Source organism: Rhodnius prolixus, unplaced genomic scaffold (assembly GCF_049639745.1).
Source record: "Rhodnius prolixus isolate KJV_2025 unplaced genomic scaffold, Rpr scaffold_7, whole genome shotgun sequence".
Taxonomy (NCBI): Eukaryota; Metazoa; Arthropoda; class Insecta; order Hemiptera; family Reduviidae; genus Rhodnius; species Rhodnius prolixus.
Window position 1 is genome coordinate 37,313,751 of NW_027411582.1, and position 25,437 is coordinate 37,339,187.

Here is a 25,437-nt window from a genome sequence, read left to right on the forward strand (position 1 = left end):
AACAATGCACTTCTCCTCCAAGTCCAATTTTACTGAGAACCTTCACCAAGATCGTCTAGCCTATTCTTCCTCGGTCTTGAGTTCCAAGAAATTTTCTAAGTTGGATAAATGTGAATTGTATGAAGAAGAAGGCGTATAGATTTTTACCAGATTTATAGTTTTTCAAGTTCTATCGCTTAGCTTCAATAGTTCTATCCATGAATGATGCTTTCTAAAAGAGTTCTGGGAAGCTGGAACGTTAAGTTTCCAAAATTATCCTTAAAAGTTCTAATTTATTAAAGTGAACACGTACTGAAGCTATGAAGAAGTTTAAGTGTGCGCAATTCAGTGTTTGTTCTGAATCTGTCACAATAATATATTTGTCAACTCAGTAAAGCAATGCAGGAACGAATATAATTTCACTTTGTGCCATTCCCATATATAGTCTATCAAAACTATCCCAAATTAATATTCGTCAGGAGTTCAATGTGCATGACTTCTTGGCAATAGTTTAGTTTTTTTTATACAGCCTTCTTCGAACCTTGTTACTGATACGTTCGTGCTCTAGTCTGACAAGGATAATTTCTTTTTCTTTTTTTTAATGGCTAGAAATAAAAGATGATATTCTATTCATTGCTCAGATATTTAGTGGCCAAACTTAGACTCATACTCATCATACTCGAGTAAAAAAAAAAACTTCTCTATCATAAATGACTTAAAATACTTATTGGATAAGTTTTAATTTTCATAAATTTGTTTGATTTTCCAGTGAAATGTGGTTATTAGCTTTATTCGTAATTCTACTTACATTAGCACATGGTTTCCGGAGAGATTCAGTGGAAAGTCCTCCAACACTATTAACTAGATCTTCAGCTTATAATTTACCATTTGGATGGAAATCTCTTCCGCTCCGTACAGCTGTAGAAAAAGTGCCAACTTTTCGAGAAAGGTAAAGCAATTTTGCATTTTAACACCCTCTACTCAGAAGAAAAAAAGCTATTTCTTATTCTTGAAATTCATTTTGAGGGAAGATTCTGAAACGTCATGGTTCCCTAAAATTCCATTTACGGTTATGAAATTAAATTGAATTATATTAATACTGTCACACACCAGATTTATTTTCATTTTTAAGTAAACCTGAGATTTGTTTGTGCATTTGTCTTGGATCAAATTAAATAATTAATTAATTTTTTTATGGACGAAATAAAAATTTGATATTTCGTCTTTATTCTAAAAAACTTTTCAACTTTTTCTAGACTTATAATAAACCAAATCTATTTTATTTAAGGTTTCTTCGACTTGGCAAACTTTTTTTTACCTTATTTCTGACCGGTTTCAGAACCCTACCATCTTTAGAGACTGGTTTTGCTGGTCTACAAGGACCTACATACGAGTATGTCCACTGTTGCAATCATGTTTTTTCGCGTACTTCAGCTACCTACCGACAAACTCTTTTAACACTTTTTACACCCTAGTACTTTTGATGTACTGTAAGACTCACAATTCCAGACATGAGCCGATTTGGAATTTTAGCCCCGTCTTTTTAACTGAGCTAATATTTTAGTAAAAAAAAAAAAATCGAAAAAGAAAACTGACAATAAGAACGTTCAAAGAAGTTTGAATGAAAGAAAATGTACGATAAAAGCCCTTTTAATTATTAACTCAATGATAAGAAATAGACGTCATCTCAAGAGCTTGTGTCGGCTTCAGATCTTAAGAATAGTTAATTTGTTCTTACATTTTTGGGAGCGGATAATCCTCCTAACCACCTCCGGATAACAAACCCAACAGCCAGCTGATGTGATTGGAAAACCATTTTGTTTCAAGCTACTTTTCCGATTAAGCTCTTTCAGAAATCTATAAATAAAAAGATGTTTATATGTAAAAGATGTATAACTTCTGACAAAATGTTAACAGATCGCAAGAAAAGTCACCATTGAGAGCAGCAGTTGAAAGAAGACCTACACCATATTTTCGAGGCCCTTGGTGGCGGTTGGTGCCAGGAACAAAACAATCTGGTTGGCATTTTTATTCATTTATTTCATTTATTTAGTTGATTCTCAGTTTCAATTAATAATATTATTTCTTCCAACAGATCATACCGGAAAAAGATTATTTTGTTTTGTTGAATCATGGGCCTCTTACAGAAGATCACCAGCGGCTTACACTGCCGACAACATAGACCCATTCGTGTGTACGCATTTAATTTACGCATTCGTAACTATAGACCAAGCCTCGTCGAAGATAATGCCATTAGATGAAGAATATGACGTAGTTAAAGGAGGTTACCGGTCTGTTGTCGGCCTAAAAAGAGTGAATTCAAATCTTAAAGTGCTTGTATCTTTGTCTGGTCGTCTCTCAAAGATGACTTCGACTGCTTCGAATAGAAGAAAATTTATCTTATCAACAGTGAAATTTCTGTCTGAAAATGGTTTTGACGGAATCGATATCCACTGGGAGTATCCAGGTAAGGATATATTTAAGTTAATTTTGTCTGGTATAAAGATATGAAGACCAAAACAATTGTTTTATTATTTAAGGAGCCGAAGAACTTGGTGGCAAAGAGAATGATAAGGAAAATTTATCGAAATTAATCGAAGAAATGTCAGGTGTATTAGATTCTAGAGGATGGTTGTTGACAGCTTCTGTTTCACCATCAAGATTCCGTTTAGAGGATGGATATGATGTACCACGTATTGCTCCATATCTTCATTTCATCCTGTTGAAAAGTTTTGATTTCCAATTGGAGAGAGATAATGCAGCAAATCATCCGTCTCCACTGATTATGTCAGCCCAAGAAGATCCACTATCTTTATACTACAATGTTGTAAGAAATTAAAATATTGTTCAGATAAATTATTTAACAAAAAACAGAAACTATAAACTTCATTTTTCGATCTTCAAAATTTTAAGAACACTGTCGGGCATTACCCTAAAGCTTTAAATTCGTAAGGATGGTATCTAAGTCCACAAATTGACTGCATTTTAAGCTCTGTAAAAAAGCAATACTCTCCTATTTGTATAATCTAATTTAAAATTTTTCAGGATTATGCTGTTAAATTCTGGCTAAAACGTGGCGTACACAGGAGTCAATTAATACTTGGTATACCATTTTTTGGACGATCCTACACTTTAAGAGATGAAAAGAAATGGACACCAGGTTCACCAATTAAATCTGTTGGTGAAGAAGCAAGGTAAAAACAATTTTTTGTTTAATATGTGAATTTGAAATATTACCTAATCTCCAAAAAAAAAAAAAAAAAATGGATGAAACGCAGCAATATTTGTTCGCAATTTCAAAAAAAATCAACGTCACACGTCTTAAGAAAGCACTAAGTGATTTTAATGAAACTTCAAGTTCTACATACAAAAATAATCAATCTTAAAATTTTGAGGCATTTAATCGATAGATTCAGTGTTTCATTTTCATAAATCACCGTTTACTTTTATCTCAGTTTCATTTAAGACACTTAATACATTTCTCAGATTTACCCAACAACCTGGCTTCATGGCATACTACGAGGTTTGCACTAGAATGAAGCGCAAAGAATGGCTGAAACATAGAGACGCTTCAGGTTCAGCTTATATGGTTTATAAGGATCAATGGGTTGGATTTGAAGATGTTTACAGCATACAATTGAAGGTATATTTTATTTGAGAATAAATAGTTTAGATTCGTCTATTTTGGGACTAAAATAATTTTTACTTTCAAGATGCAATATTTAAAACAAGAACAACTTGGTGGCGTTATGGTTTGGTCGTTGGATTTAGACGATTTCCAAGGAACTTGTGGAACTAAATATCCACTTCTAACAACCATTAAAAATTCATTAGCACCTGAAATTCCAGGTAGAATAATAATTATAAAAATTCTGAACCAGGCCTAAATTTATTGGAAAAAAAATACTGCATTAAATCCATTTTTCAGCCGTTATTTCACCTGGTGTTGGTGTGACAGTGCTTGCATCCTCGAGTAATTGTACTGGAGAAGGATATGTTGGTGATACCCTAGACTGTTCTGTTTACTACAGGTGTCAATGGTCTATGAAACACACCTACATTTGCCCTCATGGATTGTTTTACGATCCAGTACTGAATCTATGTAATTGGCCAACTTTGGTTACGTGTCCAGTTCAAAGTAAGATGATGTATGTTTGGGAATTCTATTTTAAATGTGTGTATTTCATTTTTATAAATGTTTGGTACTGAATTTTCAGCTAGCGAAGTGCCCCAGCAGTTACCAACCGATCAAGTAACTACTTATGTTAATACAAGAAGTGAGTATACAAATTTTTCTTTTTTCTTTTACAGCACGCAAGAAATATCACAATCGTGCAGATTTTATATTCAGAGTCGGGTGGATGATCGCACCAATTTTTTTTTCTTTCTTCCTTTAATTTAGGGATCAAAACATTGGGTATTCATGTTTCCTTAAAAATCATTTATTAATTTGGCAGATAAAGATGGGAAAAAAGTCGTTTGCTACTATACTAATTGGGCATGGTACAGAAAAGGAGAAGCAAAATTCTTTCCAGAACATATAAATCCGGATCTTTGCACCCATGTGATCTATGCGTTTGCTTCTTTGGAACCAAATTCACTGACCATAAACGCTTTTGATCCTTGGGCGGACTTGGAAAATAGTTAAGTATAAATCATCATAATTTTTCTATGTTTCTTTCATGAAGCTTTTACTGAAAATTACTTTAAATTATTTACTTATTTATTGATTGTTGAAAAATTCCTTGCAACTAGGCATGTACACAAGAGTTACAAATCTTCGATTAAAAGGAGTGGCAGTACTTTTAGCCATCGGTGGTTGGACAGACTCAACGGGGGATAAATATTCCAAATTAGTGAGCTCTGGAAGCAATAGAAGAGTATTTGTTGGATCTGTTGTCGCTTTTCTAAGAAAATATAAATTTTCTGGTTTAAGTCTTGAATGGAATTATCCAGTTTGTTGGCAATCCGACTGTAAAAAAGGACCTTCCTCTGATAAGGCTAACTTTGCCAAACTTGTCGAGGTAATTCTGTTTTTTTTAATCAACAATAGAACCGTTTAAGTAAAACATGCAATATCTTAGAATGACTTATTCCTTCTTAGATAAATTGAAGTAATTTTTAGTTCTCAGGATAGATAAATATCCTTTTCGTAAAGTAAATAGCTAGGTGGGACTAGTGAGTGGAGATACTGGATTAAAATCCAGGTGTGCTACTCTTAGATTTTCTCTTCCTGGAAGCCGACTGTAATCAGGTTGTCTGTAGCAAGAGAACTCTCTCCAGGTGCCGGCAGTTCTCTGAGAAGGCTTCGCGCACCAATGATTTCATTGGGTGTGACGCGTCTTAAATGAAAATACTAATAAGAAAGCGTAGCTTAGAATGTACTATTATTACAAGAGTTGACCCAACATTTGCTTAAACTTTGGAAGCTACAGATAACAGATAAATATATAGACTTCCATGAGAAACCCAAGTACCCACAGACATGTAGTGAGATTCCCTAAAGTCATTTCTATGTACAATTTAACAAAATAATTCTGTTCATGATAATGTTATCACCCCAACTTTACTCTCTTTATTCCCTGTTCTTTATTAACTACGATCGTTTTCTTTTTTTTTTTTTGAAAAGGAACTGCGAGATGCATTCGATAAAGAAACACCAACATTAATGTTATCAGTCAGCATAAGTGGATATTCAGAAATCATCGATGCCAGTTACGACCTACCAGCGATTAGCAAAGCCGTTGATTTCATGACATTCATGAGTTATGATTACCATGGAGCCTGGGAAGGTGTTACTGGACATGTTAGCCCACTTCGTGGTAAATCTAGCGATAAATTTCCTTTATATACTACCGTGAGTATCTAAGAATGAGTTACTGTTATAATGGCTGAAGTGAAAAAAAAAATTAAGAATGTATTCATTATGTTTTCAGTCTGCTGCGACAGAATACCTTATATCCAAAGGAGCAGACAAAAAGAAAATAATTCTGGGTATACCATTTTATGGACAGACATTTACTTTGAAGTCTCCCAAGGAGAATACTATAGGAAGTGACGTGACCGGTCCTGGAAATCCTGGGCCATACACTAAACAACCAGGAATGGCTGCTTACTATGAGATTTGTTACAGGAGTAAGTGATCATTTTTACTTGGCCTAAAAAAAAAAATTATAATGACAAATATTTGATTGTTTTTTGTGCCTTTAGTTAAAAAACATCTATGGCGGAAGGAAAACAGCCCATATGGGCCTTACGCCTATTATGGAGACCAGTGGGTTAGCTTTGACGATCAAAAATCTATTAAAGAGAAGGTATGTCCTCCATTTTTATCTTCTTTCAAGACTCGTAATTTGCCATTTTTAGTATTAAACGGAAATACACTTTTTGTGGTCATCCGTGTTCGATAAATTGGTTTATAAATTTGAATTCGAAATTTGAAAAATTTATTTGACAGAAGTGTGAATCTCTTGAACGATTTGTATTTAGCCTTAATCTCTAATGTTTCTTTTTTCTATTCTAAAGATGTTTAGTTTCGTTTGAAATTTTTCACAATAACTTTTATTTAATAGAAGTTCAGGGAAGCTGGAACGACACTTAGACTCTGGGTATTAAGAGATAAGTTGTGTGACTATTTTTGTTTAAACCTGGAGCTCAAAATTTCCCTATAAAAATGAATATAATTATAAAAAAAAAAACAATTTGAAGGGAAATTTTGTTTTGTTTTTTTCAATAGGCCGATTATGTAAAAACAAATGAACTTGGCGGCATTATGGCATGGACTACAGATCTAGATGATTTTCAAAATATGTGCTGCGAAGGACAATTTCCTTTACTATTCGCCATCAACAGCGCTCTTGGCCGGGATGTGAAACAAACTGTTACTGGTTGCAACAAACCTCCTACACCTGTTACTCCTCCACCTGTCATAACTACATTAGCTCCGGATTCTGGTTAGTTAATTTATTTTATCTTTGCTGATTATAGAAGGCAGTTTTACTTTTATGTCATATTGCGTATGTGGTACTTACAATAGCGCTCCTAAAATTGTAATACTCTAATTATCATTTTTGAAAATTTGAATTTGAAAATGTTTATTTACAATTTAAAATTTTTTATACAAATATATATAAAAGGAGGTTTCAGGCTGCATGCCTATATCCTCTCCACAACATATCAACATTTACATTGGGTACAAGTCCAACTTAATGCTAAGGCAAAAAATTTAAAAAAAACCTTACTACATAAGATTAATTAAAGCAAGATATGCTTTAGCCTTTTGTGTTTGTATTTTCTATAATTAAGAGAACTTAAGTTATAGTCCATAATACTTTTTATATGCGGGTAGGGACTATGTGTACAGGAAGTTACAAAGTTTTCCGTAGCGTTGTAGATAAATGTGGACACGCTGGCAACATCAAGTGCTGCATGCATGTAACCTATGGGTGTCCACCGGGGATATGACCCAACTAACCTTAAGCATTTGTTTTGGACTCTTTGTAACTTCCCGTAATTGGTGCAACAAGTATTGGACCACACAGGGGCTGCATATAGTAGTACGGAGCGGATATAGAGATAGTAGATAAGTTTTTTATTAAGAAAATCTAAGTTAGAGTTGCGGTTCAAAAGAGGAAAGAGACTGCACATAATTCCTACCGCTTTATCGCACACTGAGTTTATGTGTTTGGTGAAAGTTAATTTGGAGTCTAACACCAACCCGAGGTATTTAACTTCCTTGCTCCACGGAAGGGAGTCGCCGTTAATTTGGACAAATCTATTCACAGCCGGTCTGCGGCGTGTAAACAAAATAATTTGTGTCTTGGCATGGTTTGGCCTTATTTTCCATTTTGCAAAGTATTTGAAACATTTTTCAAGGGCTATCGATAATTGTCTGGCTATTGTGTCAACTCTGAAGGAAGAAATAAAGAAGGCAGTATCATTAGCAAACAGGGAGCAACTGGATTTGAGTTTCAGCTTGGTGACGTCATTAATAAAAATGTTGAAAAGTGTAGGCCCCAGGAGCCTTGGGGAACACCAGCTTTAATTAACCTCACACCTGAAACTGTGGTACCGAGTGCAACGCTGAATTTTCTTTTAGTTAAATAGCTTTGAACAAAGTAAATTAAATATCTCGGAAAGCCATTCTCAATTAATTATCATAAAATTGTTTAGTCATGATGAATATATTGGAAATGTTTTGGGGGAAAAAATGGCTTGTACATTTTTCGTTTTAGCACTTCATTACGTTCATTTGGAACATATGTCCAGGAAAAAAATCGAAAATAAGGAGTGATTAGGCTTTCCTTTGAAATACTATTGTACTTGAATTTATGGTCAGTCACTTATAGTCTTTTAAAGGGGATTAAATGAATTGCTAAAACTTCAAAACTGAAGAAAATGGCATTTGTGACTCCAAGGAGAAACACATTAGATCTGATCTTATGATGCTTTAAATTATGATGGTCTCTCGCTTAATCCTTCAAGTTGGACGTTTTTGTTGGAAGCAATCCTAATTAACCTTTAAAAATGAAAGCTTTTTGACAGCACCACGATTTCCCCATTTCCCTTCTTCGTTTAAAAAACAATAATTGAGAGTCCATTCTTTTAAAGTTTCTGTTCGGCGAAACAACACCTGCTGTTAATCGAAGTCTCTTAATCTATTTAAGTACAATTTGAATCCTTCAGAACCATGCAGAATCCTCTCTTGAATTTCCGATGGTAAAGGATGACGATTTTACAGGTATTATCGGAGGTCCCACCACTACGGAACATGAACATGTACACTGGACAGAGCCAACCACGCTTAAAACAACGACTACCAGACGTCCAACGACAACTACAACTACAACTACGACCACTACTCGTCGACCAACTACAACCACTACTACCACCACCACCAGAAGACCAACTACAACCAGGAAACCAACTACAACTACTACAGGTAAGTCTTGAATTCTTTATTAATTTAACAGTGATGAGTTTTTAATAAAATTTATAAACAATCAGTCTTTTAAAACAGAACAGTCCAATGTAGGAGAAACTACAGATTTACCTTCAACCTGTCAAACTGGTGAATATAGACCGGTCAAAGGCAATTGTAATGCTTATTACAGGTAGAGTATCTGTTCTTCAAAAACTTACCTGGTTACCTTAAATTTTAAGACAATTTTTCGGATAATATGAATTTAATTAAATTATCCAGATGTATCCTTGGTGAATACCACAAACAAAATTGTGCCGGAGGTCTACACTGGAATAATGAGAATAAAATCTGTGACTGGCCAAATGAGGCTAAATGCTCTTCAGGTAATTTGAAGTTTTACTTAAGTTTTGGCTTTTTATAACTGAAAAAGGAAAACATTAATGACAAAAATAATTGGAATTTTGTATACAGGTATTGCGGAAAAGCCCACGACCAGTACAACAACTTCAGATCCTTGGTGGACTCCATCTTCGACTACTACCACAACTGTACGTCCAACAACATCATGGACACCAAGTAGTACTACCGAAATGAACAGCAACACTGAAAAGAGCACCACACCACAAATGGTTAGAATACTTAAATTAGTCTTTCTTTCTTTTGTTTTTGAATGGTTACGTTTTCTTTTATTTCATTTTTTTTTCTTTTTTCAATTTTTCAGGAACCACAGAGCTGTACGGAAGGAACATACTATCCTGTTCCTGGAAAATGTTCTTCCTTCTATATTTGTGCAAATGGAATGTTAGTTGAACAGCAATGTGCACCTGGATTAAATTGGAATGTTGAGAGTGGTTTCTGTGATTGGGCGTTTTCTGTTAAATGTAAAAGTGGTGATCGATGTAAGTTTTTCTTTGAAGATTCCTGAGTTTTTTTTTTTTTTCTTCTTTATCTTATCCCTCTTAGCAATCGTGGAAATTTTCTATTTGAAGTTTTCACTGGTAAGGCATGTTCTCAAGTTCTTCTCGACTACTTAAAAGAAGAAAATTAGTTTAAGTGTTGTTCTGGATAGCTACGATATCTCGCTTCTCTCAAAAGAACAGTTTTATTATGTGACTTTGAAGCAAACTAGTATTTATTGAAAAGTCAAGCTTTGAAGAAGATTCTTAAATTGAGAATACTCCTTGAGAATATAACTTGAACTTGAGAACTGAAATAAGACAATGTGGGTCTTGATGATTCTTCTCAATTTAATGATTTATTTATTATTAAAAACCTTTTATCTTTCTAGATGTTGGTACTAGAACCCAAGATTCATGTAATAAAGGAGCGTTTGCAGCACATCCAAACAGTTGTAGTAAATATCTTCAATGTTTATGGGACAAATATGAAGTCCATACTTGCGCCCCTGGTTTGCACTGGAATCAAGTTAGTATTTTTAAATTAGCTATGGATGAGTTACTTTGCTTTAACACAAGATAATTTGTTTCAGAGTATAAGAAAACAGGCTTATTTTTTCTCATCAAATTCCCAGTAGTACTAATATGATCGTCAGGCGTGATGCCAAATTATGTGGAGAGAGTATACCTAAAGTCAATTCTAGAATGTGATAAAATTACTGAACAGTTTATCGAAGATCTGTGAACTGTTCTGTGAAATGGTAAAAGAGTTTAGGCTGTTTCCCGCTAAGGTTGTTATCTGATTTGCTCAGCTGTGGATTTTGGTTCCTTCAAGTGAGAGACCAGAATTTTCTCCACGGCTTGGCCTTTTTTGCTTTTCTTGAGGTATTAAAATATGTAGAGGTCCCTATTGAAGGCAAATAGTAATAAGCGAATAAGCATCCAGGAAATTGTGCAAATTGGGGAATGAAATTGTAGGTGCGAAATCAATAAAAGTTTTCTTTTTTGTAATGATATTAGTTGCCGGGTTATTAATACTTTAATTCCATTGATTTTCAGTCTAGCGAATAACCTTTAAAAATATTTAGACAGAAAATCATTACATTTAAAAAAAAAAATTTTTATTAATATTGATTTAATAACTTGTGTGGGGTTAAACCAATTAATTGGTGGCTCTCCAATTGATCAATTTTATTGATCTTCCGCAGCCAAGTAAATTAAGAGGCCTTCAGGTCTCAGTCCGACGAGGCATAACATTTATTATACATTTATATACAATGTAAACAAAATAATATTGAACTTAATAAATTCTTAATTTAGCAACAAAAAATATGCGATTGGCCAAAATCTGCTGGATGTAGCAAAGGAGACGGTGAAACAGATGTAACAATTGTGCCAGTAGACACTGATGTCACAATCGGTACAATAAAACCACCAACGTCAACTACTCAATGGACTTGGAAACCAGAAAATGAATGGTCTTGGACCTCAACCACAACAACGGAAGAACCATGGCCGGAAACACCTTACAAACATCCTTTATCTGGTCAGTATTAAAAAAAATCCTTATCAATGAAATCTTGTAATGATATTTTGTACGAAACTCTTATTTTTTCTTCTTTTTTTTTCAGGTTATTTCAAAGTTGTCTGTTATTTTACAAACTGGGCTTGGTACAGACAAGGAAAAGGCAAATATCTACCGGAGGATATTGATTCAGATTTATGTACTCATATTATTTATGGATTTGCTGTACTGGATTTTTCCAATTTAATTATTAAAGCACATGATTCTTGGGCAGATTTTGATAATCGTTAGTAACTTATTCAATTTTATTCCATTAAATTGTACTATTAAATAATACCACTATTGGTGTCTGGATGCTTTGCACCCATTCCTGTTTTGATTACGTCCAAAACGCCCGTTCTAATAATTTTTTTCGGAGGTCTTCCTTCACTACATCTTACCTTAGTTCGTTTTGTTCCCCTACCTATTTGGCGAGGCATTTTCGCCTCATAACAAATTCTTACTGTACGGTCTGTGAGTGTCTCCTCATCACGTGCCCAAACCATCCCAGCTTTCGCTTTCCTCCTCATATTTGACTTCAAGGTGAATGCCACATATCTAATTATGTCTATCCCTCAATCCTTCTGAGAAAACGCATCTCCGCTGCTTGCAATTGACTGTTATGTTTCGAGATATTTGAGCTCATGATTCGCTGCTAAAATTTATAGATTAGTGATTGTTTTTTTAAACTGTAGTTTTCATGGTCTTTCCTTGACATTTTTGAAGTCTCCCTTCAACGCACTAAACATTCTTCCGGCCGAAGCTATCAAATCGTTAATTTTTTGAATCGACTGGATTTTTTTTTTTTAACGTTCACCCCAAATATTTATTATTGGCTACTTGCACCCTTTGACACTTACTCCTCACCCCTGTTGAACCAAATCTACATAGTTTTTGATTTCGAAACCGTTAATCAACACGCCAATTTTCTTTAACTTTTCATGCAGTATGTTCATATTGAATTGCAAATTAGCTGCATTTCTCGCAAGGACGAAGATATCGTCTAAAAAATAAACCAGGAGACTAAGATTCAGGCGCCATTCTGTAGTACCCATCAATACTATCCATTTTCTTGTGACAACTTCAGAGCACATAACCTAGGGGCTACAAACAGCATCGTACTAAAGCTAATTATATCCGCTATATAACTATATTTTTTAGTTTTTATTAGGAGATTTCTATTCCATGCTAAAGTGGATCTTTTTTCTTGTTATTCCAATTATTATTATTTTATTTATTTTTTATTATTATTTTTTTTTTTTTTTTTTTTTTTTGGCGCATCAACAGCTGAGGTCATTAGCGCCCGGAGCTTTTTCCAGTGCACTGCCGGCCTCCGGACAGTGTTCTCTCGTTACAGACAACACTGTCCATCACCGGACAGTGAGCTGTAAGAAGCTCCTAGGAAGAGAAAATCTAAGGGTCAGCTGCTGGATTCGAACCCGGGACCTCCGCGTGGGAGTCCAGTATGCTAACCTCATAGCTAATCCCTTCCCTATTTTTTATTATTATTAGTTTTATTATTATTATTATTATTATTATTATTTATTATTATTAGTTTTATTTTTATTATTATTATTATTATTATTATTATTATTATTAAACTGGTCCGGTTTCACCGCACAATATTGTAGATACGAGTACTATGCTGGTTAGCCTAGACCTATGGAAGGAAGTTTTCTATTTTGTTAGGTCTGTGCTAAGAACTAAGATAAGAAAAAGGAGCTAGACCGTCGATAAGATCTTCGGCCCAGACAATTTGCAAATTTACTACTAGTTGCATTCAATATGAGGCACTACCCTGAAGTGATGCTTATGGCGGTACCCACCCGGACGTTATGCCTGAAGAGGAGGGAGTTTTTTTTAGTGGGTAGAGTCCCACACAGCCAGTCTTAATCTTATTATTATTATTTTATTAATATTACTTAATATTATTTTAGACTTCTACGAGAGAGTAGTTAAATTTAGAAGGAAGGGTGTGAAAGTTTTATTGGCCCTTGGAGGATGGAATGACTCAGCTGGAGATAAATACAGTAGATTAGTAAACAATCCAAGCGCAAGGAGGAAATTCATTGAGCATGCTGTTCCATTCTTGCTCAAATATAAATTTGATGGTTTGGATCTTGATTGGGAATATCCCAAATGTTGGCAGGTAATATTTAACTAAGTCAATAATTTAAACAAATTAAAAAGAAAGAAATTGATGTTGATAAGTGACAGTTATGTTTTGTAAGACAATTTTCTTCGGGATTCTGTCAAACTCGAAACTATAACATTTAATTCCCACTAACATTGTAAGATGAAAAAATCGAATATTACATGAAAAGGACACTTTAGAAGTACATTTTAAGCAACAGAGGCTAGACCCGTTGTATGAATAGTTGTTTTAATAAATTCTCAAAACAGCCGCTGTTGTGGTCTTTGAGAAAATTGCAGAAAACTTGACCAAAAAAAATTGACAAAAATTCGATCGCCCTGTAAAGCGATTTTCGAAAAACTTTTAACTAATAATTTTATTCTCATAATTCACTCTTTCATCTTCAGAACTTTACTTGGGAAATGAATTTTCCTTGGGAAAACGTTCCAGATCAATAGATAAATATTTTAACGTCGTAGCGTAATGATACTCTTTCAAAATATTAGAGTTTGGGCTAAAAACAAAAAGCTTTGTGGTTTTTTAAAAACATAATTTAAGTATAAATGCCAACGTTTCGACAATCAGTGCAGTTTTTTTGAGTTAATACCAAAACAGATAATAAAAATTCTTTAACTACCTAATTCGGCCATTAGTTGGCGGTCAAAATCTATTAACATTACCTAAGTGGTTGTTTTCACGAGAAGTTTCTCAAACGTACTTAATGGTTACTTAATGAAGCATCTGCAAATATTTTGGAGCTACAAACCGAACTCGAGGGATTCCTATCTCTCGTGCTATTTAGTCCATACTTCGTGTCACAGCAAAGAGTGATATTTGGTCATGTTCTTTAGCTTATCATCTATTTGCATTTCATAATTTTCCCTTATTTATCATACTATATTTTCGACTTACTTAAAACGAAAAACATTTTAACCCAAAATTTTTAGACAAATTGTAACCAAGGCAAAGACTCAGATAAAGAAGCATTTGGCCAGTGGGTGACTGAAATCAAACAAGAGTTCAGAAAACACAATCTGCTATTATCAGCAGCTGTAACTCCCAGCAAGACCATCATTGATGCAGGTTCTTTATTCTTGATCATTTTTCACTTACCTCAGTTATTTTACGTTCACTTTTAATAAGGACTCTAACTATGTTGTTTTTTTGTATTAAGGATATGATATAAAAGCATTAACTGATAACTTGGATTGGATATCCGTAATGACTTATGACTATCACGGTCAATGGGATAAGAAGACAGGACATGTGGCTCCTATGTTCGAGCATCCAGATGATGACTACTATTATTTCAACATGGTATTTGTTTTTTAAATTGATTAATATTAAACTTATTAATTTGTTTTTCTTTTTCTTTCTTTCAAGCAATTTTTTTCTATTTTTACAGAATTATTCCATCAACTATTGGATTGATGGAGGTGTCCCTAGAAGGAAAGTAGTTTTGGGAATGCCTATGTACGGCCAAGGTTTTACTCTGGCTGATCCTAAGAATCATGGACTAAATGCTCCAGCACCGAGACCAGCTCAAGCTGGAGAATTTACAAGAGCCGCTGGATTTTTAGCTTATTATGAAGTAAGTTTTACTTTTGTCCTTGAAGAGGTATGCAAATTTGTTAAGATTTCCAATCTAGTTTTCATTAATATTCATCATAATATTAAGACAATAGTGTAATGTCCTACGGAATTCCCAGGGTAAATTTCAAAACTAAGCAAACTATAAAAGTGTGAGAAAAGATGTAAATTTCGAATCTGCTTCGCTTTCCCAACAGATATGTGATAAAATACAAAACCGAGGATGGACAGTAGTTAAAGATGAAGAAGGCAGGATGGGTCCATACGCATATCACGATGATCAATGGGTAGGTTTTGATGACCAAGAAACGATTAAACGCAAGGTAATCAATTTATTAAAAATCATAGTTGGTCTGTGAGTGTAATTTCCATTTCTAAGTGCTTCTCTTTATTTTTTCAGTCTCAATACATTAGAGATATGGACCTAGGTGGTGGCATGATCTGGGCATTAGATCTAGATGATTTCCGCAACACTTGCGGTCAAGGAAAACATCCTTTGTTGTCAACAATAGCTAGAACTCTTGCTGATCCACGTTAGTAGACTATACTTAAAAACTTCTCTCTTCCAGGCTCTTCTATTTAGCTCTTCCTCATTACAATATAGAATTTCTTGCTAATTTCTAACAGCTGGTGGTGGAAGCGGAGATGATTCTGTAACCACTATGAAACCACGACCACCAAAGCCACCTTCCACAAAACCAACACCATCTAGACCAACCAAACCAGTATCGAAACCCACGAAACCAAGTACAACCAAACCGGCTGGAAGTAAACCTACAAAACGACCACCACATCCTACGAAGCCAAGTAAACCTGAAACCACTAGTCAAACAATGGCTCCAGATAAACCTAGTACAACTACTGAATCATCTATGAAACCAATGCCAGGACCAGATGGAGAGTTTAAAGTAGTTTGCTATTTTACAAACTGGGCTTGGTACAGGTAAAAATGTTTTTTTTTTTTCTTTAAAATTGGTTTTAAAACTTTTATTTTGGTAACCCGAGGAAACATAACAAAAAGAAACGGAACTGAGAAGGCAGAAGAGTAACAAAACAACAACATACACAAAAAAGAAATGATTATTCCACATATTTAATCTCTGTTGGATAACCTATAGGGCTGTGATTCTCAACCACTGTGCAGTGCTGCCAAATTTTAGAAATGCATACAATAAAAATTATAACGCTTTTTTTTTATTACGAGTAAAGTTTAAATTAAAGAAAAATGATTTGTAGTACATATTATCTTATTTTTTATTGAAAATAAACTTGAAACTATTTTACACAGTGTATTATGGATAAGTAAAATACTTTTAAACTTATCTTATTGTTAGTGTACCGTCAAATTTTGAAATTGTTACATGTGTGCCGCGACAAATGAAAGATTGAAAATCACTGCTATAGGGTATTGGGAATATAAATGTATAACTTACTATTTAAAAAAGACTGCGTGAAAGAGGAATGATTTGTTGTAAAAACTCTACTTTTAATAATGATGAAATGTTTTCCCAAAACATTCTAAGGAATTGCACCAACTGCCTTCATTCTTTGCTTTATCCTAGCTTTTAAGAGATTTTCCTTTGTTTGCTTGAAATCGTGGCAGTTTTGCAGCACCTTTCCAGTGACTATCCTTACCTTCCTTCTTTCTACGTCCCTCAAGAATGCCCAGCATTTGTTGGTAAAGTAGACTTAATAATTTCCAGGTAATCAGTCCACTCTTGTTTACTCTATACTTAGTATATGCTTAGATGTGATATGTCACAGTTCTGATTCTTCTTGTTCTGTTCTTCCGTGGAATATTTTTTTTCTATGACTTGATTTTTGTTCACAGACAGGGAACAGCTAAATACCTTCCCAGTGATATTGATCCTGAACTATGCACCCATATTGTATATGGATTTGCTGTGTTAGACGGTGATAAATTAGTAATTAAACCACATGACAGTTGGGCTGACATTGACAATAGTAAGATTGTGAACTAAATTAATTTATCTACAATAATGATTGATTTATTTAAAACTTTGCAATATTTAAACAAAAATTTAAAATTTTCTGTTTAACCAGAATTCTATGAAAAGGTTACTTCATTTAAAGAAAAAGGGGTAAAAGTTACTGTAGCTATTGGTGGATGGAATGATTCTGCAGGTGGTAAATACAGCAGATTAGTCAACGATCCAGGTGCCAGAGCTCGATTTACGACTCATGTTGTGGAATTCATCTTAAAATATAATTTCGATGGATTAGATTTAGATTGGGAATATCCAAAATGTTGGCAGGTTTGTTGATACTAAGTTTAATTTATGGTTTATTAGCACAGATTTAATTCTTGGTCCAAAAGTATCTGATATAACCTCTTCTGGTAGCTTACTGATCTTTCTCTTTCCACGCCATCATTGTGGATAAGCATGTTTTTTTAAAACTAATCCTGGGAAGTACTTCCACGATTCACTATCCGTTAAACGCAACTTCATTTCCTTCCTTAATAAAAATCAATAATTTCAAGGAACCTAAAAGTGAGAGTAACAACTGTAGCATTATAGCATTTTCATTTAAATTTGATATGGATTTTACTTCGTTTTTTAGCAGCTCTAATTTTGAATACCACGAAAGAAAGAAATCGGATATTTCCAAAACCTTGTACTTTAATGACGTAACAAATTTAAATACTTATCTATTGATCCCTTTCACAGGTTGACTGTAACAAAGGACCAGATTCTGATAAAAGAGCATTCGCTGATTGGGTCAGCGAATTAAAAGAAGCTTTTACTCCGCACGGTTTATTATTAAGCGCTGCAGTATCCCCTTCCAAAACTGTTATAGATCATGGTAACTACTAAAGAATATAATAAAGTAAAATTGATATTTATATATTTAAAAAAAGGGCTGAATTCAAACAAAACAAAACAAAAAATGCATTTTTAATTTACAGGTTATGATGTTAAAGTATTGTCAGAAAAACTTGACTGGATTGCCGTCATGACCTACGATTATCATGGACAATGGGATAAACGCACTGGACATGTTGCCCCAATGTACGAACATGAAGAGGATCTTGACGCTACATTTAACGCGGTAACACTTCCCCCCCTTTTTTTAAGAAAATTAAATTGAGAATATAAAATTGATGAGAAATCGTAAATGCTAATTATTTTTTTCTCAGAACTTCTCGTTGTTTTATTGGCAAAATCAAGGCGCTGATCCAAAGAAGATCGTAATGGGCATGCCAATGTATGGACAGAGTTTCTCTTTAGCTGATAATAGTAACGATGGTTTGAATGCTCCTACTTACGGTGGTGGAGAAGCTGGCGAAGGTACAAGAGCTAGAGGATTTCTTGCATACCATGAGGTATGTTTAAAAAAATCTAGATGATAAAAATATACGTTATTCTTTCACCAAAGTTAGCTTTATTGTAAAATTGCCCATCATGCCGAAATAACACTTTTAACCTACTTCATCACTCCTCAAATTGCTCTAAAAAGTATTATCAAAGAAAAATTATTCAATTAAGTTGTAGATCTACGTACAATAAAGTACTTATGAAGTTCCGGGAAAAATCGTTGGAGGCATTTTCGTAAAAGTCCTAGAAAAGTGAAAAATCCGTTCACTAAATTAGTAATTCCGGTTGGGATTTTCCTTAAATTCTATGGATGCTCTTAATCGAATTTTTCTCTAAAACATTTTCGACTAAATGTTTTAGAAAACTGTGCCTACTTTGTGATACGTCGTTTAGAGAAAATCTTTCGTAAGACTTATGAGAAAATCTCAAGAAAAAAGGTGAAACATCCTTTCTGTAAAGTGGTACTTACATTTGAGGGATTTCAATGACTGAAGTACAATGAGGTTCCTTGGAGAGACTTAATCGAAATATAAACTTTCAGCTTACTGCAATTTTTCACTTATGAGATATTTGTTCTCTCATATTCCCAGACCATTTTCTAGAAACCATTCTTTCGAACTCAGAGAATACTTTCGGTGAAAACTAGAAATAGGAAATTGTAATTGGTCACTATACTCATCTAGTAAGAGAAAGTAAAAAGTTTTATATCATATCATTATCATTTTATCAAATATATATTATTTTATATCAAAAGCATATATAACCTAATTTTCTTTACAGATTTGCGACAGAGTTCTTAAAAAAGGCTGGACCTTAGTCACTGATGAAAGTGGGGCAATGGGTCCACACGCAATAAATAAAGATCAATGGGTTGGCTTTGATGATGCGGCCATGATTAAACATAAATCAGAATTTGTAAAGAAACATGGTTTTGGAGGTGCGATGATATGGGCATTAGATTTGGATGATTTTAGAAATGTTTGCGGATGCGAGGAATATCCTCTGCTGAGAACCATAAATCGAGTGCTAAGAAGTTATCCATCTGGACCGTTATGTAGTCTATCAAAAGAATTGAAACATGCGATTACTACGGAAAGTTCTGAAAGTGATTTAAGATCGGAAGAAATTACACCATGTCCGCAGATAACTGGTCTGTTAAATTTGATTGAATGGAGTTATTTTATTAAATTAAATACAATTTTAATATATTCCTAATTTCCAGGAGATAAGAGTGATTGTACCAAATTTTATACATGCCAATTTGGCGTCCTCATACAGCAAGCCTGTCCTTTAGGGCTTTATTTCAACCAGGTTCGTATACAATAACATAACTAGGAAGTAGACTGAAATGTCTCAATTGATTTTATGCACAGTTAATCTTCCATGGCAGAAATAATGAAAATAGTAAAACACCATTATTTCCTTCTTTAAATAATATTAATTAGGTTTGTAAAATAATTGCAAAAGGTTACTGTTATTAATAGTGCGAGACGTGCCTCTCAAAGGGCTCTTCATCCCTTGTCCATTCCTTGTTATTAAATTTAAACCCAAATTTTTGTATACTGAAATATAACTTCAGACCATTAATAGTATTTCCTTGAAGAACCAAGCCCTATCTATGATGTCCGTACAAGTCACACAATAATCTTTCTTAAGTAGTATTTATGGATTCCAATTAAGTATTCTAAACAAACACGAAGAAGAGTGAAGGTAATGTGTGAAGGTTATTTTATCAAAACTAACCTATATTTTCTCTTAAACAGAAAGCATTAATGTGTGATTGGCCGGAAAACGCGGGTTGTAAAACTGATCAAAATGAAATACCAGATGATAATGATGAATCTACGCCATCTTCTATGGAAGAATCAACTTCAACTGAGATGTCCGAAATTGAATCAACAACATCTGCGAATGGTACATTATTATTTTAACTTAATTTTTCAATAATTGTAAAATTATGTTTATTCGAATTATTTAAGTTTTTATTTTAATTTTTGTTTTTTTTGTTTTTAGAAATAATTGATTCTAGATATAAAGTCGTTTGCTATTTCACAAATTGGGCTTGGTATAGGCAAGGCACTGGTAAATTTCTTCCCGAGGATATTGACACAACACTTTGTACACATATTATCTACGCATTTGCCGTATTGGATTCAGAAAAATTGGAAATAAAACCACACGATTCTTGGGCTGATATTGATAATGGTAATTAAATTAAACTTAGCAATTAATAATGGTAGTTATGTACTTAAAAAAAAACTGATTTCTTGTTTTTTTTTAGAATTTTACACTAAGGTATCCTCATTGGCCAAGAAAGGACTTAAAGTTTTATTAGGTTTGGGAGGTTGGAATGATTCTCTTGGAGATAAATATAGCAGACTTGTAAACAGTAAAGAAGCGAGGAAAAGATTTGTAAGACAAGCCGTGAATTTCATTGAAAAATATAAATTTCAAGGGCTGGATTTAGATTGGGAGTATCCAAAATGCTGGCAGGTAAATAAAAAATCTTATAAAATAAATAGAATATATATTAATCATTCGATGTTGAGCTTACAGAGAATTTGATTTCCACTATGTTTTTGTTCAAACGCTGAACACGGTCAGCAAGCAAACATGCTTGTTACTATGGATAAAATATAATCCAGCATTGTGGACCCACTTATCTTTTCATCAATAGTTATTAATTTTGTAGGTCGACTGCAATAAAGGACCTGATTCAGACAAAGAAGGTTTTTCATCTCTTGTTAAAGAACTAAGCGCTATGTTTAAGCCTAAAGGATGGTTACTATCCGCAGCTGTATCACCCAGTAAAGTTGTAGTTGACCAAGGTATTTTATAGTCCAAATTTCAGATATCTTAGCATCAGCAGAGGATCTTGCCATGCAACACAAAATTCTACAAAAATGATATTGATCTCAAAAAATATTTTGCGCAGGATATGATGTGCCTGTTCTTGGCCAATATTTGGATTGGATATCATTAATGGCTTACGATTACCATGGACATTGGGACGGCAGGACTGGACATGTAGCTCCGCTTTATTTTAATCAAGGAGACACCTTTTCCTACTTTAATTCTGTAAGTATTTTTATTTTTTGTATTTATGTAAGGAAATTGTCGGCTTTAAATAAACAAAAATCCCTGGAACCAACTGAAGATGTCAGGATATATTGAAAATATTCGTATTCCGAAAGGCAGCACAAGCTCAAGGAGGATAGTCAGTAGCTACTAGGATTATCCTTAAAGAGATCTACAGTGACATTCGAGGAAATATTGTTGGTAGAATACAAATCGTGTGAACAGAATAAGTGATAAGGTAGACTGAAGTTTGATTGTTCGCCATACCCTATACAATACTTCTGCAGATTTGTAATAGTATTATTTGTGAAGGAGTGTCAGTGTAACGCCAAGATCCCTAAAGAAGTGGCTAGTCCACTACTCCCTACACCCATTCGGGTTATATAGAAGGAAAAAGCAAGCCGTATGGATAGGCTTTAAGCTCTTCCAAAGTAATGCTAACAGAATCTGCTCATCCGCGGAATACTCTTGATTGCTGAGAGACCGCTTTCATGATTTTTTTTACAGAATTTCTCCATTCATTATTGGCTGGACGAAGGAACTCCAAAAGAGAAACTTATTCTAGGAATGCCAATGTATGGTCAAAGTTTTACTCTAGTTAATGAATCTGATAATGGTTTGAACGCCCCATCAAGTGGTCCTGGAATGGCTGGCCAATTCACCCGTGCGGGTGGCTTTTTAGCATATTATGAGGTAGCATGCTTTCATTTAAAAAAATTAATAAATGAATTAAGACTTTCTTGCATCTTTATTTATTTATATTTTTATTTGGTAATAAAAAAGATATGTGATACAATTTCTGGAGCTAATTGGAAAGTGATAAGGCATCCGACAGGTGCAATGGGTCCAACAGCTTACAAAGGTAATCAGTGGATTAGTTATGATGATGCTGATGACATCAGGAGAAAGGTATATGAAAAACAAACAAACTTTAAGATAGTTCAAAACTAATTCTTGAATCTCTAGAAAAAAAAGGAGACTTTTGAAAAGTTCAATGGCAGTTCTGGATACTAATTTTGAATAACAATTATTAAGTGTATTGTTTGACGGAAGGCCTGATCCATCGGTGGAAGTAAAATTCACTAGACCAAACTGATGAATCCACTTGTGCTGATAGATAAATATACGAAACCAGTCATAAACAAGAAAAGCATGCTTGCTTGCTACGTCAACGAAATTGAAATTTATTGTCTGGCAAATTTTATAAGATAATATATTCCTTAATAATATCCAGTCAATCTCAGCCAATTCATTCTTACAGTAATAGTACAATTTAATTTTCTATTAGAATCTCTAGGTAGGTTTTTTTTTGTCTATTCAAACCTTCGTATATACCATCCCAGAAAATAAAATACCTCTTCGTTGATTCCTATAATGCACATATTAAATGATAATTTATTCGCTGAATACTTAAAAAGAAGTTTTCTTCTAATCTTTGGTTTTAGATGAATTTTGCATGCAACCCAACCAATGAAAAGTAATGTTCATTAAAGGAAAATTTGCCATAGATGTTATGTTATTAAAATTTACTTACGAGATTCTTTCATTTGAAATTCTTTGAAAGTCATCTTCAAACTTCTTTTAATCTTAATATCGAAAATTTAAATTTAATCTTCAGCATTGATCTTTGCTTCTGTCAGGTCAGAGGCTGAATTCACAATAATTGGAGTAATTTCTTTTCACTTTTAATTGCTCCTGCCAAAATTATAGTTAAAATTTTCCGCACCAAAGTTTTTAATTGTTCATTCTAGCAGCAATACAGTTAAACAACTATTTTCATTTAAACATTTTCATGTAATATTTCACAAAAATAACATTACGAATGAAACCCAATTTAATTTTGAACTCTATACTAAAATGAAGGCCATACCCAGTACTGCCAACATAAAAATAATGTTTGCTCTAATTACCACATTAAGTAACAATTTTAAACTGAGATTCAATAATCAGTTTCATGATCATATATCCATTTTTACGGTTGTCTCTGTATTAACATTTTTTTTTTTATTTGTTTTAGAGTAAATTTATTAAAGACTTAGGTATTGGAGGTGCTATGATATGGGCATTGGACTCTGATGATTTTCGTAACATATGCGGCTGTGGTAAATATCCCTTATTGAGTACAATCAATCAGGAATTAAGGAATCGTAATGGGAATACGAACAATTGTACATAAAAAGTATAGATATCGATTGAAAAATAAATACGCTTCAATTTTTAAATGAGTAGAACTTCGAACTAATGAAGATCAAAATTGATTTGAAGCTCTTAATTTATTGTGATCCTTGGATTTTGGGAGTATAATTTTCTTTTTTACATTTATTTATTAAAATTATTTTCAATAAATTTTTTAAATGTACAATTGATAAAAATGTTTCTTTAAAAGTAGTAAACTCCCATTTGCCTTTTTTATTTTTAATTTTCAAATAAAATCAATTTCTTTTATTTCAAAGAGTTGCTAAGAAATTTATGCAACAATTAATTCATTTTCTTAAATCCTTTAATCCTTATAACTAAAGAAATCCTACTTTACTTTATTTTTGATTAAATAAATGTAAATAATATGATGCTACCATCCCTCCTTACCAGGCAGTTTTCCAAAGACAATAGCCCAAGCAGACTTTTAGATCAACCACAGGCATTATTAACTCCAGGCACAGATTAGGGATGGTCTTCTTACGCTCACTTTGCTCAAAAGGGGACAATGGATGCCGATCATATTATTAGTTTGTTCCGCTTTTGACGACGTTCAACACAGAGCAAACCACAGCTTTAATTTAGGTAATTTCATTGGATGTGAGAAATCGAATGGCTGAAACAGTGCGACTTAAAAAAAAAAAAAAAAATTTAAAAACAAATTTGGAGTGTGTAACACAATTCTCCGAACCTAAATAATCTTTCTTTAGAAATACCAAATCGAATGACCCCTCATTTATGAAAATTGGAACACGCGTTTATACTTCTGGAGAAAGAGAAATAAATGGTCTAGAGTTGGGTGATTTTTAGCACTACGCTTATATTTTGTACTGTAGATATTTGACGGACCAACTCTTACATTACAACTGCCCTACCGGACATTTTTAATTTTGACAACGTTTTTTGTTGAAACATTTTAATGGTGTTCTCAAAGCAAGAATAGAAAAATACTAAATGCAATCCAATATTGTTTTTTAAGAAATTCTAATAACATCTCGTCTAGGAAAACCTGACACATTTATAGATTTATTCATAATTAAAAATACTTACCTAAAATTTAATAAAAATTTGGAAATATCCTAAAAAAAAATCGTAAGTAAAAGTTCAGTTAGTTTTTCACGCCGACTTTACTTCCAACTACCAAATTAGGTGTCGCGGACGAAGGCGACTAGCCAAACATACTTTACAATAAATTTCTCATATTAACCATTAAATAAAATCCAAGACCTAGAGCAGGGGAATCGAACCCACTAAACCAACAATACATCTTAGCTTTGAGGGTCTAGCCTATAACCGCCTAACATACTTTACTATAAATTTCTCATATTAACCATTAAATAAAATCCAAGACCTAGACCAGGGGGAATCTAACTCACTAAACCAACAATACATCTTAGCTTTGCGGGTCTAGCCTATAACCGCCTAACATACTTTACTATAAATTTCTCATATTAACCATTAAATAAAATCCAAGACCTAGAGCAGGGGAATCGAACCCACTAAACCAACAATACATCTTAGCTTTGAGGGTCTAGCCTATAACCGCCTAACATACTTTACTATAAATTTCTCATATTAACCATTAAATAAAATCCAAGACCTAGACCAGGGGGAATCTAACTCACTAAACCAACAATACATCTTAGCTTTGCGGGTCTAGCCTATAACCGCCTAACATACTTTACTATAAATTTCTCATATTAACCATTAAATAAAATCCAAGACCTAGACCAGGGGGA

General features: G+C 33.6%; 1 protein-coding gene and 1 long non-coding RNA gene across 3 annotated transcripts in view; one reads left to right on the forward strand and one right to left on the reverse strand.

The window, feature by feature from the left end:
• LOC141446518 (uncharacterized) overlaps positions 1–23,520 on the reverse strand; it is a 37,691-nt gene extending 14,171 nt beyond the window's left edge. For both annotated transcript variants that reach the window (XR_012453775.1, XR_012453774.1), the window contains exons 1-5: positions 23,037–23,520; positions 18,894–19,066; positions 9,121–10,317; positions 1,718–1,836; positions 788–1,031 (exon numbers count right to left, since the gene is read on the reverse strand). This is a non-coding gene — a long non-coding RNA (uncharacterized lncRNA). The remainder of the gene's footprint in view (positions 1–787; positions 1,032–1,717; positions 1,837–9,120; positions 10,318–18,893; positions 19,067–23,036) is intronic.
• On the forward strand, positions 1–23,947 carry Cht10 (Chitinase 10). The gene is made up of 46 exons (XM_074113002.1): positions 1–662; positions 749–928; positions 1,897–1,997; positions 2,075–2,446; positions 2,520–2,806; positions 3,025–3,173; positions 3,466–3,622; positions 3,693–3,828; positions 3,908–4,117; positions 4,197–4,256; positions 4,437–4,622; positions 4,735–5,003; positions 5,609–5,836; positions 5,916–6,114; positions 6,190–6,293; positions 6,716–6,932; positions 8,720–8,920; positions 8,999–9,092; positions 9,182–9,285; positions 9,374–9,531; positions 9,624–9,801; positions 10,191–10,327; positions 11,119–11,344; positions 11,430–11,609; positions 13,300–13,511; positions 14,444–14,579; positions 14,671–14,813; positions 14,902–15,087; positions 15,284–15,409; positions 15,487–15,619; positions 15,714–16,029; positions 16,918–17,051; positions 17,151–17,362; positions 17,777–17,912; positions 18,016–18,158; positions 18,247–18,432; positions 19,205–19,574; positions 19,647–19,735; positions 20,188–20,338; positions 20,438–20,629; positions 20,706–20,917; positions 21,117–21,252; positions 21,360–21,502; positions 22,010–22,195; positions 22,286–22,411; positions 23,520–23,947. Exons 1-46 carry the CDS (start codon positions 598–600, stop codon positions 23,676–23,678), a joined length of 8,025 nt encoding a protein of 2,674 aa, XP_073969103.1. The 5' UTR covers positions 1–597; the 3' UTR covers positions 23,679–23,947.
• The last annotated feature ends 1,490 nt before the right edge of the window (positions 23,948–25,437 follow it).

Coding starts and splice junctions, on each gene's coding strand:
- Cht10 (XM_074113002.1), top strand. CDS start 598: ATGATATTCTATTCATTGCTCAGATATTTAGTGGCCAAACTTAGACTC. Junction 16,030..16,917: donor ACAAACTGGGCTTGGTACAG/GTAAAAATGTTT, acceptor TTTTGTTCACAG/ACAGGGAACAGCTAAATACC. Junction 21,253..21,359: donor TAAAGTTGTAGTTGACCAAG/GTATTTTATAGT, acceptor TATTTTGCGCAG/GATATGATGTGCCTGTTCTT.